Source organism: Neoarius graeffei, chromosome 6 (assembly GCF_027579695.1).
Source record: "Neoarius graeffei isolate fNeoGra1 chromosome 6, fNeoGra1.pri, whole genome shotgun sequence".
Taxonomy (NCBI): domain Eukaryota; kingdom Metazoa; phylum Chordata; class Actinopteri; order Siluriformes; family Ariidae; genus Neoarius; species Neoarius graeffei.
The window spans coordinates 69,117,805-69,135,191 of NC_083574.1; the positions used below are offsets into that span (position 1 = coordinate 69,117,805).

Genomic DNA, 17,387 nt, shown 5'->3' on the forward strand with positions numbered 1-17,387 from the left:
GATAAATAAATTTATTAAGGATAAAATTAGTTCATATGTTTAAAGTCTTTATTTTTCTGTAAAGCTGCTTTGCAACATTGATGTTAAAAGCACTGTAAAAATAAACTGACTTGAATAAACTGACTTTGATAGCCTCCATTAATTGTATATCATAATAGTAATTAGAAGTGTGTACTGCTCTCCTCGGATGTGTACATAGCTACACAATTCAGGAGTGAGCCAAACTCCATTCAAATGAATACGGGAGTCAGGATATAGCTTCCATGCTCCTGATACTTTATTGGGCAGCAACTTCATTCACTTCATGAATCAAGTGAAACTGAAGAACATAAATAAATTTAAAAATACATTAAAAATACAATGAGTAACGTGTAATTGAACTATATACTATAGTGTATATAGCTACTGTGTAGTATAGTGCTTCAAGTGCAATAAAAATGTATGCATATGGCTAACAATTTGACAACATAAAGGCATGAGGTTATAAAAGATACTGAACAAAAATACCATTCAGATATTATTCTATGACCCGTGCTGAACCAATAGTCACAGACAATGCTTTTGATGGCATAAACAAAAGGAACGACTGCAACAGATGTTTGAGGCTACTCAGCAAAAATCTGGCTGCAAACTAAGATTTAAAAAATGTCTGACTTCCTATTCCCGGTCAAAGTGTATGTTATACTGAAGAAACTAAAAGTTCAAGGAGGGGGAGTCAATTCACAAAAAAACAAATGCAGAACAAAGTGACACTGTAAGGGTGCCAAACAACTAGGTAGACAGAGCATTAGATCTTTTATTACACTTGTCGAGACCTCTCTCTGCAAATGCATCTATCAAACTGTACAATACATACGGATGAGATATAAAATCCATGTATCGTGAAGATTTGGTCCTCACTGGAAAACAAAATGAACAAAAACAACCTAATTTACAGTACTTATTTTACACTTATAACTTTTGTTACAAGGACATACAGTAAACAATTAGGCAACTAAGGCCTATTGGCTTACAGTAAAATACCAGAAAACACAATGCATAGAAGAATATCTAATGTTTTAGCTGGGAGTGAGAATGGTAAAGATTATCTTTGTAGCAACAATGTCAAGTCTTTATTTGACTGATTGCTATCAGTTTGTAGACGTGAATGATGACACTATTCAGGGCTCAAAATTCTTTTTTGTTTTTCACCAGCCAGCCGGACTAGTTACCTTCCAAAGTAACTAGCCAAACAGAAAATCAACTAGCCAAAATTTGTTCATGTATGAATTTTACTTCTGTCAAAAATAATGCAAAAGAGAGTAGTTACCATTGTTTATGACTAATGTACATTTATTTCAAGACCCGAGTATTTTGATACTGTTGTTAAATACATAAATGAAAACAACACAGAGCACCATAATATAATAATCAACAAATTATAATATATTGGAAAACTTGGCAACTTGGTGTATGAGTATTGAAAGCAAATATACTTACTATCATGACTATAGCACCCAAAATATGTCCAACATGCTTTCTGTATTTAACCATTTGAGAGAAAGCATTAGGAGCTTCATATTGACTAGGAATCAACTTGAAAAAAATTAATTATTCCATAAAAATCGTATCGCAGCCAAGGCCTACCCTGCTCCCATGTTTGCTTATAAGTCCTTTTTCATTGCTCCTCTTCAGACCGAGGTCGCTTTGTCCCTGTCTCTAGCGGTTTCTGTACACCTTTCAGAAAATTCCACATCGCAACGTAACTTTGGCAGATGTAGATGTAAACAACAACAAAAACACGTGTTTAAATGGGCGATAATGTGGCCACATCTATTGAATTTGATAACGTGATGTCACAGCGGGGGGCGTGGCCAAGCACCGGTCTGTGAATGGAGGGCGGAGTCAGGGAAGGTAAGTGGTGGAATCATTGCTATCAGTTTGTAGATGTGAATGATGACACTATTCAGGGCTCAAAATTCTTTTTTTTTTTCACCAGCCAGCCAGACTAGTTACCTTCCTGATGGGGATTAACCTGTGTTTGTGTATCTTCCCCAGTGACCGCACCCTTTAAAAGGAGAGGAGAGCAGAGAAAGGGAGCTCTCTCTCCCCAACAGAACACGTGTGTGTGTGTGTGTGTGTGTGTGTGCGCGCGCGCACGCACACGCGCGCGCGGCTGGGAAGTGATAAAAGGCTGAAAAGCTGGCAATAAATCGTTCATTGAGAACTCAGTTCTGGCCTGCCGTGCTTCTGTGCTCCACCCACCTGGTCCAATACTACACGTGATTACCGCAATATTCAATGAGATGTGTTATACGCATGCGCAGTAGTGAAAAAAACGACAGCCTGACTCATACACGATATGATTCGGAATTCTTCGGTATTTTCCGTCCTGCCGATGAACACATCGATTAACACAGACACGGCACACGCTTAATATGTGGTGGCTTTAGTTGACGGTGTGTCTGAATCTTCGCTTCATATATATTTTTTATTTTCAACTAGCCAGCCGGCTGGCTAGTGACAGGAATTACCCGCCAAATGACAAATTAAGTCGCCTCGGGCGACCGGACCACTGCGAATTTCAAGCCCTGCTATTATGCATACTAGTGTCACGCTCCCGGGCTCACCTAACACTCAGGACTCCACTTCCCACAATCCCCCTCACACACCTGTCACTACCATGTGCACTCCATCAGCCAACCCGGAGCCACTTCCTAGGAGTGGCTTCCCTGAGTTCTAAGTATCATCACCTGTACCTCTTTGTTTATGTCTGTATACCCCTCTGTTTGTTTTACCCTTTGTATAGTATTGCCTCCACATTTTCGTGAGCCTACTGAGCGATTCTATTTCTGATTGCGTTACTGTGTATGACCCTTTTTGCCTTCTGGTTTCTTCCTATTTGCCTAGCCCTTGTGTTTATCTTGCCTGTGCTTTTCTGATTCCCGATTCCTGATCACGATTTGTCTATCCCTCATTACTATGTTATATTTCTCAGTATTGACCTGGCCTGGCTTTTGTACATTTGTCTTCTCTCACTGTCTTCATTAAAGCTTTGAGTTTATTTTTAATCCATGAGCGTCTGGTTTGTCACAGCCACGTTACAACTAGAGTAACGTTTGGGGTGTCATAAGGTAATTTTCTTTATATATGCTACCTCAGGGTGCAGTTATTCATAAACATATTAGCTTCCACTGATAAATGTGACACACAGAAATATGTTTCAGCAAAGCCAGATGAGACACCAGCTTAATAGAGTTGAGGAATGTGTAAAGGACATTACATGCTGGATCCTGAGTATGTTCCCACCTACTAAATTCTGACAAGACAGAAGTATTTATTTTAGGACCACAGGCAGGTAGAAGTATGCTTTCTGAATTACTGTACATGGATGTGCCAGCAGTGAAAACTTTGCTGTGATTATTGGCTCTAGTTTCTCACTTGAAGCTCATATAGACAATACTACTAGGATAGCCAGGTTCACGTTCTAAGGCTTCTGTGATGGCATTTTGTAGATCCTAGAGGCATGGAGCTATAATTTGAGGGACTGGAATCATAGGCTCTAGATTTGTACCTCAGGGAGCCCATTGGTGTGAGAGGGCATCAGGCATACTATTTTAACTATTCCCCTGGCTATATTACAGGACAAAGTCACACCTGCCAAAAATATTGCTTGGTGGAAATTGAGGTGCTTGGCTTGGACATGGGCCTTGAGATCAGTCCAGACCACAAATGGGTACTTAGCCTCCTCCAGCCAATGGTCCATTTTTCAAATCAGCAAGAAAGTCTCAGTCCCCATTATCATACTTTAGCTCTTCTGAGGTATGCCTGTGTGAATAGAATGCACAGGGTGGATCTTGTGAAGAGCCTATTTGCTGTAAGAGAATCACTCCTACACCTACATAAATGGCATCAACCTCAGTTGACAAACAGTTCTTCAGTATTAGGCAACTGGATGACCGGGGGTCTTGTAAGCTTTCTCTTAAGCTCCTCAAATGCCTCTTGAGCCTCAGCAGTCCAATAAAAATGCCTTGGGGTCTTACAGGTCAGTGTGGTTAAAGAGGCCACACTGATGTTTCAGACAAACTTCTGGAAGAAGACAGACTTCTCTAGTTTGACATACAGGCAATTCTCTGTGATTGGAAAATTAACCTGATGTGGCCTGTGTTCTTCCCTGGACCAGGTGTCAATCAAAACATCATTGATATACACACAGGCATAGTGATTCAGGGCCTCCCTCAGGAACTCATTAATAAACCACTTGAAGACCACAGGGCCATTTATTAACCAGAGGACGTCACCTTTAGGAGTGCAACAATTAATTGACTTAGTTGACTAAAATTGATGACCAAATTAGTTGCCAAATAATTTACAAGTCAGTTAGCTGGTGACATCATCATGTGTTTCTTGCACGAATTAGGAATGCTTTGACATTACCACTTACTGGAGAGAAGTTAATAAAAGTGCAAAGGCAGCTTCAAAAACAAAAACTTCCAAAGTGTGGGAGCATTTCACACTGAACTCTGAGGCGAAAAAAAGCTGTGAATTGCACAACTTGTAAAGCTGACCTTAGCTGGCATGGAAGCACATCCACTATATTGGGAGCACCTGAAGAGGAAGAAGATTGGCTCACTAGATGAAGAAGATTTATCTTGGGAAGTTAGTTTACTAACTAGTTAGCTAATGTTAAAAGCTGGGAAACTGTGGGGCTGTACCACACCAGAGAAAGAAGGGTATTTGATGGTATGGTCCATTTTGTCAGGGGTGTTTGTAATGTAAATGGTAAATATGGGTATTTTGTCTGCGTAAAGGGGTATGGGTGAACAAAATGTTTTGTATGTTTTTGTGTTTGTATAATTGAGCCATTATTTTATAATAACTGAGCTATTAACTAGGTAATTGATTTTATTTTTGGATTTGGTTTGTCTGGTGAGTGGAACTAGCCTGTCACAAGGGCATGCGGAGATGCTGGCTTTCCTCCATTTCAATACAGAACTGTTATTGAAGCCTAATTTAGTTGCAACAGAGTGCAGAATGCACAAAGCACAGAATGCATGTTTCTATCCTCACTGTTTAAATTGAGATGGGTTGTTTGATTTACTGATGAAGGAAAAACTGGTGTAGTTTTGTTATATTTTAGTGCTGCTACTTTGCTGATCATTGGGTTTAAGTTTTGACAGGAAAGATATTGGAATATTTATCTTTTGAATGAGCAGGAAAGTTCATGAAAAGATTGAATTTTTGAATGTTCATTTTTATTGTCTTCATTGTTAGTTAGCACATGCCAAATACAAGCTAAAGTTAAATACAAAAGCTGATAGCTAAATAAGAGTTATTCGGTAACTGGGCAATGCATTATCTGAATAATCCATTATTCATTTCAATAATCAATAGAATAATCGACTATCAAAATAGTCATTTGTTGCAGTCCTAATCACCTTACACTCATAGTGCCAAAGGCATAATGAATGCAATCTTATATTCATCCCTTTGCCATATGAATTTCAGATTGCAGGTGTTGCACAGGTCCAACTTGGTAAAATTGATGTTGGCTGCAATGCCACAAATATGGTGGTTTTCCCCACATGCTCCCTACATGTGACAACAACTCGTGCATTCTTAAAAAAAAAAAGACTGCAGGAAAAAAAAATCCATGCTTGTCTAAAGTTTAGGAAAAAAAATCTCCCAAAACCATGTGGAATAATGTGACACTGTCTGATGAGATCAAACTTGACTTTTTGGCCATAATACCAAAGAATATGTTTGGCACAAAAAAGACAGCACATCACCAACAAAACACTATTTACAGTGAAGCATGGATGTGGCTGTATTATACTTTGAGGCTGATTTTCTTCAGCTGGAACTGGGGCTTTCATCAGTGTTGAGTTAATAATGAATAGATCCAAATAAGTCAATTGTGGTGTTTAAGCTTCTGCTAAAACTCTTAAAGCCAAACAAAACCCCAAGGGCACTTGCTGTGATTAACAGAGTTTATTTTGGGGGGTTTGGGGATCTAAAATCAATCAATATCTTTGGGGTGATCCAAAGAGGTCTGTGCACAGGAGATACACAGCCAATTTGACAGAGTTAGAATTATTTTGCAAGGAAGAACATTGCAGGGCAAAATATTACTAAGTCAAAATATACCAAGCTGATTGATTTTTACCCAAAAAGATTGAAGGCCATGATCAAATCTGATAGTGTATCAACTAAGAAATGCAACCAGGTTATTTTTTTTTCCCTTAAAATGAATCTCATTGTTTTTCTCTTTAATTTATAGGATGCAATTTCACAATAAAGATGAGTAAAAAGTTAAAACCTTTCGTTTTAATGGGGTGTGTAGACATTTTATATCCACTGTATATAGTTGTGGATGGCGGCACGGTGGTGTAGTGGTTAGCGCTGTCGCCTCACAGCAAGAAGGTCCTGGGTTCGAGCCCCATGGCCGGCGAGGGCCTTTCTGTGCAGAGTTTGCATGTTCTCCCCGTGTCCGCGTGGGTTTCCTCCGGGTGCTCCGGTTTCCCCCACAGTCCAAAGACATGCAGGTTAGGTTAACTGGTGACTCTAAATTGACCGTAGGTGTGAATGTGAGTGTGAATGGTTGTCTGTGTCTATGTGTCAGCCCTGTGATGACCTGGCGACTTGTCCAGGGTGTACCCCGCCTTTCGCCCGTAGTCAGCTGGGATGGGCTCCAGCTTGCCTGCGACCCTGTAGAAGGATAAAGCGGCTAGAGATAATGAGATGAGATGAGATAGTTGTGGATGAATGATTAATGCTTCATGATTATATCTGGTTTAACCTAAAAGAGGATATGTTTCCTTTTATGTCTGGTTGCTCATAAGGTTTCAGGGCTGAATATTTTAACAACAAAAAAAAAAAAATAAGGAGGGCTTCACAAAAAATGTGAAAGTTAACATTTTAGAAATTATGTAAATGGTAATGTGGTTTTATATTATTATTGGAATAATAGGCAATAAAACCTCTGGCCAAATTGAATGACTTAGCCCTTTTTATTTTTTTAGATGTATATGTTGCAGAAGTGCAAGTAGCCTACCAACAAGTTTGTTTTTGTTGAGTAGAAGCAGTTTGGGGGTGGTTCATGGATGGGGGTGTTGGGGTTGGCAAATTCTCCAAAAATTGGGAAGTGGGGCGCATGTGGACAAAGTTTGAATATGTCTGGTCGACTGTAATGTGTTTAAATCCCACTGTCTACAGTGGTGCTTGAAAGTTTCTGAACCCTTGAGAATTTTCTATATTTCTGCATAAATATGACCTAAAACATCATCAGATTTTCACACAAGTACTAAAAGTGCATCAAGAGAACCCAGTTAAACAAATGAGACAAAAATATTATACTTGGTCATTTATTTATTGAGGAACATGATCCAATATTACATATGTTAGTGGCAAAAGTATGTGAACCTCTAGGATTAGCAGTTAATTTGAAGGTGAAGTTAGAGTCAGGTGTTTTCAATCAATGGGATGACAATCAGGTGTGAGTGGGCACCCTGTTTTATTTAAAGAACAGGGATCTATCAAAGTCTGATCTTCACAACACACATTTATGGGAGTGTATCATGGCACGAACAAAGGAGATTTCTGAGGACCTCAGAAAAAGCATTGTTGATGCTCATCAGGCTGGAAAAGGTTACAAAACCATCTCTAAAGAGTTTGGACTCCACCAATCCACAGTCAGTTTGTGTACAAATGAAGGAAATTCAAGACCATTATTACCCTCCCCAGGAGTGGTCGACCAACAAAGATCACTCCAAGAGCAAGGTGTGTAATAGTCAGCGAGGTCACAAAGGACCCCAGGGTAACTTCTAAGCAACTGAAGGCCTCTCTCCCATTGGCTAATGTTAATGTTCATGAGTCCACCATCAGAAGAACACTGAACAACAATGGTGTGCATGGCATGGTTGCAAGGAGAAAGCCACTGCTCTCAAAAAGAACATTGCTGCTCATCTGCAGTTTGCTAAAGATTATGTGGACAAGCCAGAAGGCTACTGGAAAAATGTTTTGTGGATGGATGAGACCAAACTAGAACTTTTTGGTTTAAATGAGAAGCTTTATGTTTAGAGAGAGGAAAACACTGCATTCCAGCATAAGAACCTTATCCCATCTGTGAAACATGGTGGTGGTAGTATCATGGTTTGGGCCTGTTTTGCTGCATCTGGGCCAGGACGGCTTGCCATCATTGATGGAACAATGAATGCTGAATTATACCAGTGAATTCTAAAGGAAAATATCAGGACATCTGTCCATGAACTGAATCTCAAGAGAAGGTGTGTCATGCAGCAAGACAACAACCCTAATTACACAAGTCGTTTTACCAAAGAATGGATAATGAAGAATAAAGTTGATGTTTTGGAATGGCCAAGTCAAAGTCCTGACCTTAATCCAATTGAAATGTTGTGGAAGGACCTGAAGCGAGCAGTTCATGTGAAGAAACCCACCAACATCCAAGAGCTGAAGCTGTACTGTACAGAGGAGTGGGCTAAAATTCCTCCAAGCCGGTGTGCAGGACTGATCAACAGTTACCGGAAACGTTTAGTTGCAGTTATTGCTGCACAAGGGGGTCACACCAGATACTGAAAGCAAAGGTTCACATACTTTTGCCACTCACAGATATGTAATATTGGATCATTTTCCTTGATAAATAAATGACCGAGTATAATATTTTTGTCTCATTTGTTTAACTGGGTTATCTTTATCTACTTTTAGAACTTGTGTGAAAACCTGATGATGTTTTAGGTCATATTTATGCAGAAATATAGAAAATTCTAAAGGGTTCACAAACTTTCAAGCACCACTGTAGTGTCACCCAGAAAAGTATGTGCTCACTTCCATGTCTAGTTCCTCTCAACGTTTCTTGATACCAGCATTTCTGCATTGCTCATTAGGGTCTACCTCCAGATTTCTGTCAAGCTGCTTTGTTAAGTGTCTTTTGCTAAAAGCAGTATACAAATAAAATTGCATTATTAATAATAATAATAATAATAATAATAATAATGTATTTCTGTACATTTTTCAGATGTTATTCCCAAATATGTGTGCTGTAGAGCCCTACACCTATAAGCATTTGAGTCATGCTATAAAACTCAGTTATTCATAATAGTCAATATGCTTTGTCCTACCTGTTTGGAAACTTTGAGCCAGGTCTTCTTGAGGCGGAAAATGGCACTGCGATTGAGGGATGAGGTTATCTCCAGCACAGCATTATAGTTATGGAGACAGCGGCAGATGTCAGCTACTGCCACCCACTTCTCCATCACAGCCACCCGTGTATTCATGTCTTCACAGCGTAGTATCTCTGATGCAATCAGGTTGCTTACCTTTAAAGGGAAAGCAACTAAATTTTAAAAGTATATTTAACCTAATTTAAAGAAAGGCAGTGAAATGATTATCAATTAAGGCTTAATACAAAAAAATTGTGATTAAATCACCTTTAAAAATTGTTGTTGAATGTCTGCAACAAGATATACATTATACATTCTTTGTGAATCTTAGTTGTTTTCCTGTAAATTTATATTGACCTTTACAAATTCAATAATGAATCAACAAGCCTGTCATGAAATGACTATTAGCACAGGGAAAATGCACTGAGCAGACCCCAGCATCAGAGGTCTTATTTATTAAAGCCTGCACAGAACAAGTAATATGCTGCATAAGAGGCACCAGTGTGCACAAGGATACTGGCATTTTTTTTTATTTTAATTTTTTGAGCTGTTCCATAGTGAGATACACATACATTATGGCTGGGAAACCACTACAGGTTGCACCAATTAGAGTGGCCCCATTGTACTTAAAGGAGATATGCAGAGCCATGGCCTCACTTTTTGTTTATAAATGCCTTGAGACCTCAAGAATGGCATAGGAATAGTTTTAAGTATTAACAATAAATCTAATATAGTAATTTTTACAATTAAAATGATTCATATAGGTAGCGGTCTGAGTGTGAATGACCTTGACATCTGTGACGTCACAGCAGGAAAGCTATCGTACTCATCGCCATTTCTGGTATACTAAAACACAGAGCTGACTGCAACTTCGAACTTCCATTTTGAGCTAATTTATTGCCATACCACATAGATGTGTTGCTGGCGGGTGCAGCAACATGACAGAAGGTGAATTTATGTTACAGTCATGGTCCAAGAATGTTCAAACTGCAAAGATTTGGACACGTATTACAAGAAGTTCACAGGCACATTGGGTGCCTACAAAGTGGTCTCTCCTCTGCTCTGCACAGTTTACTGAGGACTCATATGAAACCCAACCACGAGTTGGCCTAGTGTCCACCTCTCAATCAGGAGATCGTGAGTTCTATTCATGGTCGGCTCATACCAAAGACCATCATAAAAATGGCACCTACTGCCATATGGCAAGGCACGCTGCAATACAGATGTGAGTGGGGAGTCAAACTCTCATGGTTACCAGAGGACCAGCCCCCCACTGTAACCCTAGCTATGTGAGAGGCCGAGGGCCTCTCACCTATTACATAGCAAGGGCCGCCTAACGTGCCATATGGTGTGGGAATGACATTAGACTTAGATGTACGAAACCTCGGATCTGTTGAGGAATGTTGGCTATAAGCCTGTATTGAAAGAGGGTGCAATACCAACAACTAAAGGAAAAGAAAACTACAAGAAAAGGAAAGTAAGTTCAGTTGCACCAGTTCTCCTGGAGTGTGAGCCAAGCAGTAATGACAGAGTACTCAGTATGGAGAAAATGGAGAATGAGTGGACCATTCATCAGATTTCTCTGCTAGATATGCCTCCCCCCCCACTGGATATGCTTGCCTCAGCAGCAATATCTTGCCCTTACATGGAAGAAGCGAATGAACGAAGAACTGAATGAAGAACTGAAAGTCAGATTGTTTCAAAAACAATCGGCCACAGGATCGGCCTTCAAGGAACGACAACACAGACGAGTAAGATGTGACTCTCATTTGTTTACCTGCATCTAGATTAATACATGTAACTTGTATTTAAGTTACCGGTACAAGATTATTTGCTTCAGAATGTGATTGTCTCAGTTCAGTTCATCTGATTATTTAATTAGCCTTTAATGTTTTATCAGTAAAAATGCATGCATGTACGTGTATGTTGCATAAGTTATAACGCCGATCCTGTTTTAATGAGAGACACATGAGACTGTCAGTTCAATTCCATCCAGTTCTCTAGATGGCTTTGTTCTCTGGCTTTATTTCGTAAGGTGGGGTCTCCATGGCCGATGTGTTACTATCGGATTCACTTTTCAGTGGTTCAAACTGATATGGTTCTATGTGTATAGCAGTAGCATGTGCACACACTCCAATTTCAGGACTATCACAGTCAGATATATTACTATCTGAGGAAGCCGAAGAATCTCCAATAAATCTGAATGAAGAGGCCATTGCAACCACTCTCGCCTGCTGAGTCTGGCTTTGGTCTATAGCTTTCAAAGGCCTCGGCCTTAAAACCGGTTACCGCTGTGATGTCACGCACTCAGGGCTGGCTGGCTCAGCAGGGCAGCTTGAATGCCAACTTTGCGGTCAATTTTAACTCTCAAAAATATATATTTTTTATTCCCATTTATGCAGCATACAAGAGTCAAGGATGGAGATACTATCCACTCAGAAATGTATTGAAAATAAAGGTTCTGCATATCTCCTTTAATCTGCATGTCTTTGAACTGTGGGGGAACACAGAGCACACCCACATAGACACAGGGAGGACATGCAAACTTCACCTAAATACCAGAACAGCCTCTGTCAGCAGTGAGGTTTCAAACCCAGAACATTCTTGCCATGAGGCAACAGTACTAACCACTACACCACATGTGTCCAGTCTCGTTTCTGCCCAAAGCTGCATATGAAAAATCTTCAAACATCTCAATCGATCTTTAGATATGCCTTCATATAATTTCCTATGAATGTGATATGTCCCTGTCTGCAGCACAGTCAGCAATTCTGTCAAATATGCTGACATGATGACAATAAATGGGATTATAGCTCCTTGTAATCAGTTTACACTTGGTGGCAAACTATTATACCTCCTCTCACACTTGATATCCTTTCACAATTGACAAATCAGTCTTTGCATAGATACAGTGGTGCTTGAAAGTTTGTGAACCCCTTAGAATTTTCTATATTTCTGCATAAATATGACCTGAAACATCATCAGATTTTCACACAAGTCCTAAAAGTAAAGAAACCCAGGTAAACAAATGAAACAAAAATATTACACGTGGTCATTTATTTATTGAGGAAAATGATCCAATATTACATATCTGTGAGTGGCAAAAGTATGTGAACCTCTAGGATTAGCAGTTAATTTGAATGTGAAATTAGAGTCAGGTGTTTTCAATCAATGGGATGACAATCAGGTGTGAGTGGGCACACTGTTTTATTTAAAGAACAGGGATCAATCAAAGTCTGATCTTCACAGCACATGTATCATGGCACGAACAAAGGAGATTTCTGAGGATCTCAGAAAAAGCGCTGTTGATGCTCATCAGGCTGGAAAAGGTTAGAAAACCATCTCTAAAGAGTTTGAACTCAACCAATCCACAGTCAGACAGATTGTGTGCAAATGAAGGAAATTCAAGACCATTGTTACCCTCCCCAGGAGTGGCCAACCAACAAAGATCACTCCAAGAGCCAGGTGTGTAATAGTCGGTGAGGTCACAAAGGACTCCAGGGTAACTTCTAAGCAACTGAAGGCCTCTCTCACATTGGTTAATGTTCATGAGTATACCATCAGGAGAACACTGAACAACAATGGTGTGCATGGCAGGGTTGCAAGGAGAAAGCCACTGCTCTCCAAAAAGAACATTGCTGCTCGTCTGCAGTTTGCTAAAGTTCATGTGGACAAGCCAGAAGTCTATTGGAAAAATGTTTTGTGGATGGATGAGACCAAAATAGAACTTTTTGGTTTAAATGAGAAGCGTTATGTTTGGAGAAAGGAAAACACTGCATTCCAGCATAAGAATCTTTATCCCATCTGTGAAACATGGTGGTGGTAGTATCATAGTTTGGGTCTGTTTTGCTGCGCCTGGGCCAGGACGGCTTGCCATCATTGATGGAACAATGAATTCTGAATTATACCAGCAAATTCTAAAGGAAAATGTCAGGAAATCTGTCCATGAACTGAATCTCAAGAGAAAATGGGTCATGCAGCAAGACGATGACCCTAAACACACAAGTCATTCTTCCAAAGAATGGTTAAAGAATAAAGTTAATGTTTTGGAATGGACAAGTCAAAGTCCCGACCTTAATCCAATCGAAATGTTGTGGAAGGACCTGAAGTGAGCAGTTCATGTGAGGAAACCCACCAACATCCCAGAGTTGAAGCTGTTCTGCACAGAGGAATGGGCTAAAATTCCTCCAAGCCGGTGTGCAGGACTGATCAACAGTTACCGGAAATGTTTAGTTGCAGTTATTGCTACACAAGGGGGTCACACCAGATACTGAAAGCAAAGGTTCACATACTTTTGCCACTCACAGATATGTAATATTGAATCATTTTCCGCAGGAAATAAATGACCAAGTATAATATTTTTGTCTCATTTGTTTAACTGGGTTCTCTTTATCTACTTTTAGGACTTGTGTGAAAATTAGATTATGTTTTAGGTCATATTTATGCAGAAATAATGAAAATTCTAAAGGGTTCACAAACTTTCAAGCATCACTGTATTTGCATATTAAAGGTGTATGCCCAAAACTATACATACGCATGATTAATGAATGAGACCCCAGACTGGGAAAGAAAAAAACACTAGTAATGTATGTACCTGTGGTTCAGTGAACATGGGATAACTGTCAGAGCTGGTGAGAATCACCTAAATACCTTTTTGCATACCAGAGACATTTCAGTAAAATCACAAATTGATGTATGATGCAGAATTTGTGAAGAAAACTACTGTAACACAGCTATCTTTCCCTGGACCCTTTTTGTCTGGTGATAACCCTGGAGTGGCAACAAGTCAGAGGAACTGACCCAGCCTCTAATTGAATGGAAAGGAAAGCCACGCTCACACCTTTGGGAGATATGATGTTAAATCTGTAAAGCCCGAAGAAGGTACAAGGTGATACCCAGTTAGTAGTAGCACAGTTGTCCTGGACTGGCATGATGCCCATGAAGAGGAGTGGCTCCTTGTAGAGTTGTATGTTTATAGGCCAGGGTGATGACATCCACCACCTAGTGACCCAGTATCTGTTTAGACAGGGGAGTTACCCATATCTATTCTCTGTCACTAATGAACAGTGAAACAGAATATCAAATAGCCATTCAGTCAAAATAATACATACTAAGGACTGTAAAAATTCCTCAACAAATTCACCGTCATGGTATACTACAAAGTCAATCTACTGGTTACAAAAGTGGGTGATAAGACCTTGGGCAGAAACCCATCCCTACCGCCTCACCTCATTACTTCTCTTCCACTGAGTCATATAGTGACCAATGCATGCAAGGCCAGCTTATTACCAAAATATGTCATTATCCTACTCTTTTTGCTGAAGTGATCTCTTCTTGAATGGCACTTTTTAAAGGCATCCACTGCAGGTCAACATTTGGAATGGGTTCACAAGAAGAGGTCTTCAGGGACTCCAGCAAGAGGCAGAGTTCCCACACCAGATTCTTGGGGTGCATGGTGGAAAGAAGCTCTCTGCCCTGTGGCACGACACTGAGCCACAGCCTGTTAGGGAGGCATTCATGGTGACTAATTCTGTCTGTGGTTTTTGGTGACTAGCCACAGGCTGATAACCCAATTTACAACATAACCTTTTAACCTGATAACCCTTTTTCAAAGATGGTGGCACCCTGTTCAGCTGCAGCTGCACTGGCTTACTATAGGAACAAACTTTTTAGAAGAAATAAACCACTTGAACTGATGAGACCAACTGTTTATGTTCAGCATAACAATGCTAAACTAGTGTATGATCATCAGGTAATGTTGTAATTACGTACAGCCAGCAGTTTAGGGAATGTAGACGCGAATGCTTTGGATGCTCCACATAGCCTTGGACTGCTAAGCCAATGAGACCCAGCAGCTCCAGGAAGCAGTGGAGTCTCCCACCAATACTGGCTGCTCCCGAAAGAGATGGAGGCGGTGTGATAGAAAGCAGAAGCACAGCAGTCATTGTGGGCTAACAGCCAAGCTAATGGCTAACCCTTTTAGGATGCTGCTTCCATCCATTCTGCTTGCAAAGGCTGCTCCTTAGAGAATAAATTGGATTACCTGAGGCTGGATTAAACAACGAAATAGGAGATGAGGGACTGCTGCACTATAATTCCAACAAAGACATGGCTAAACTCATCCTTTCTGGATGTTGCTGTTAACATGCAGGGGCTAACAACATTCCAATGGGACAGGAGCTGTGCTCTCAGTGGTAAATCTGCGGGGGGGGTGCATTTACACAAATAACAACTGGTGCAATCATGCAACAGTGGTCTTAAGTCATTGGTCTTTGGACATTGAGTTTTTGACTGTTAAATAGGAGACCATTTTATCTGCCCAGGGAATTTACAACTATTCTTATCACAGGTGTGTACATTCCCCCCAGTGCAAACACCAAAGAGGCCATAAATGTGCTTTACCACTCCATCAGTGATCTGCAAACCACAAATCTGGTGGGTGTTTTAGCAGGGGATTTTAACCAGACCAATATGAAGACAGTCCTCCCTCATTTCTATCAGCGTATGGATTTTGCAACTAGAGGCATGAACACACTGGACCTAGCCTACATGTTAAGAAAGCATTTAAGGCAGTCCCCCACCCCCATCTCAGCTCCTTGGGCCATCTGTCAGTGATGTTGATCCCCACATACAGGCCCATGCTCACCAGGGAAAAAACCCACCAGGAAGCAGGTGAGGGTCTGGCCCAAGGGTGCTATATCAGCATTACAGGACTGTTTTGAGTGCAGGGATTGGGCCATGTTTAGGGAGACAGCGACTGAAAATCAACACATCAATATGGAGGAGTATGCTGTTTCTGTGTCTGCATACATTTGGAAATGCATGGAGGATGTCTGTGTCACTAAGTACATCACCACATGAGCTAATCAGAAGTCATGGATGACCAGCAAGGTATGTGCAATGCTGAAGGTGTGAAATGCCACATTCAAAGATGTGGTGGTGCTCAGATCAGCAAGAGCCAACCTAAACTGTACCATGAGAAATGTAAAGCATGCCTATAGCCAGAAAGTCAAGAGCTTCTTCCATAACCCTATGAACACCAGGTGCATGTGGCAGGACATACAGACTATCACAGACTATAAGGCTGATCCACCACTCTGTGAGGATAACACAGACTTTCTAAATGAACTCAACAAACATTTTGCACAATTTGAGGCACAAAATAACATTCCTGCAAGAAAACTGTCCCTAATTTGGATGAGCAGGCACTCAGCCTTGACCCAATGGATGTACACAGGATCCTGAGAGGAGTCAACATCCAGAAAGCAGTGGGTCCCAATAACATTCCAGGATGTGTGCTTAAGGAATATGCAGATCAGCTGGTTCTGGTCCTCACAGACCTCTTTAACACCTCACTGAGCCAAGCTGTAGTGCCATCATGCTACAAGGCAGCTACCAGTGCCAAAAAAAAGCTCACAATTGCATGTTTAAATGATTACCACCTGGTTGCACTCACACCCATAATGATGAAGTGCTTTGAGAGACTGGTTAAAGCCCATATCATCTACAGCCCCCCCCATTGACCCATTCCAGTTTGCTTACTGTCCCAATCACACCACAGAGGATGCTATATCCACTGTACTCCACCTGAGCCTGGCACATCTGGAGGAGAACAACACTTATGCTGTTTTTGGATTTCAGTTTGGCATTCAACACGATCATCCTCCAGGATCTGGGAGGAAAACTAGGCCTCAGCACACCCCTGTATAACTGGCTACTGGACTTTCTAACAAACAGATCCCAATCTGTATGGGCTGGGAACAACATCTCCAGCGCCATCTTCCTGAATACCAGCTCCCCTCAGGGCTGTGTCCTGCATCCATTACTGTTTACCCTGATGACCCACAACTGCTGTGCCAGGTTCAGTACAAATCACATTGTGAAGTATACAGATGACACAACAGTGTTGGGTCTCAGTCAGGATGACAACAAACAGGCCTACAGGGAGGAGGTGAGACAGCTGGTGGACTGGTGCAATGGAAACAACCTAATCCTGAATGTTGAAAAAAGAAAAGATATCATTGTGGACTTAAGGAGAAATAGGCACAGTCGCACACCACTTCTCATCAATGACACCACAATGGAGTTAACCAGCAGCACCAAATTCCTGAAGGTGCAGATCACAGACAATCTGACTTGGTCCCTCAACACTACCTCTCTTGTGATAAGAGCACAGAAGCACCTGCACTTTCTGCGCCAGATGGGAAGAACATACCTCCCCTCTCCCAT

At 40.8% G+C, this 17,387-nt stretch overlaps 1 protein-coding gene across 1 annotated transcript in view; it reads right to left on the reverse strand.

The window, feature by feature from the left end:
- rasgrf1 (Ras protein specific guanine nucleotide releasing factor 1) overlaps positions 1 to 17,387 on the reverse strand; it is a 706,856-nt gene that overhangs the window by 31,061 nt on the left and 658,408 nt on the right. The window contains exon 23 of the mRNA XM_060924009.1: positions 9,117 to 9,314. Coding sequence (XP_060779992.1) covers positions 9,117 to 9,314 — 198 coding nt within the window. The remainder of the gene's footprint in view (positions 1 to 9,116; positions 9,315 to 17,387) is intronic.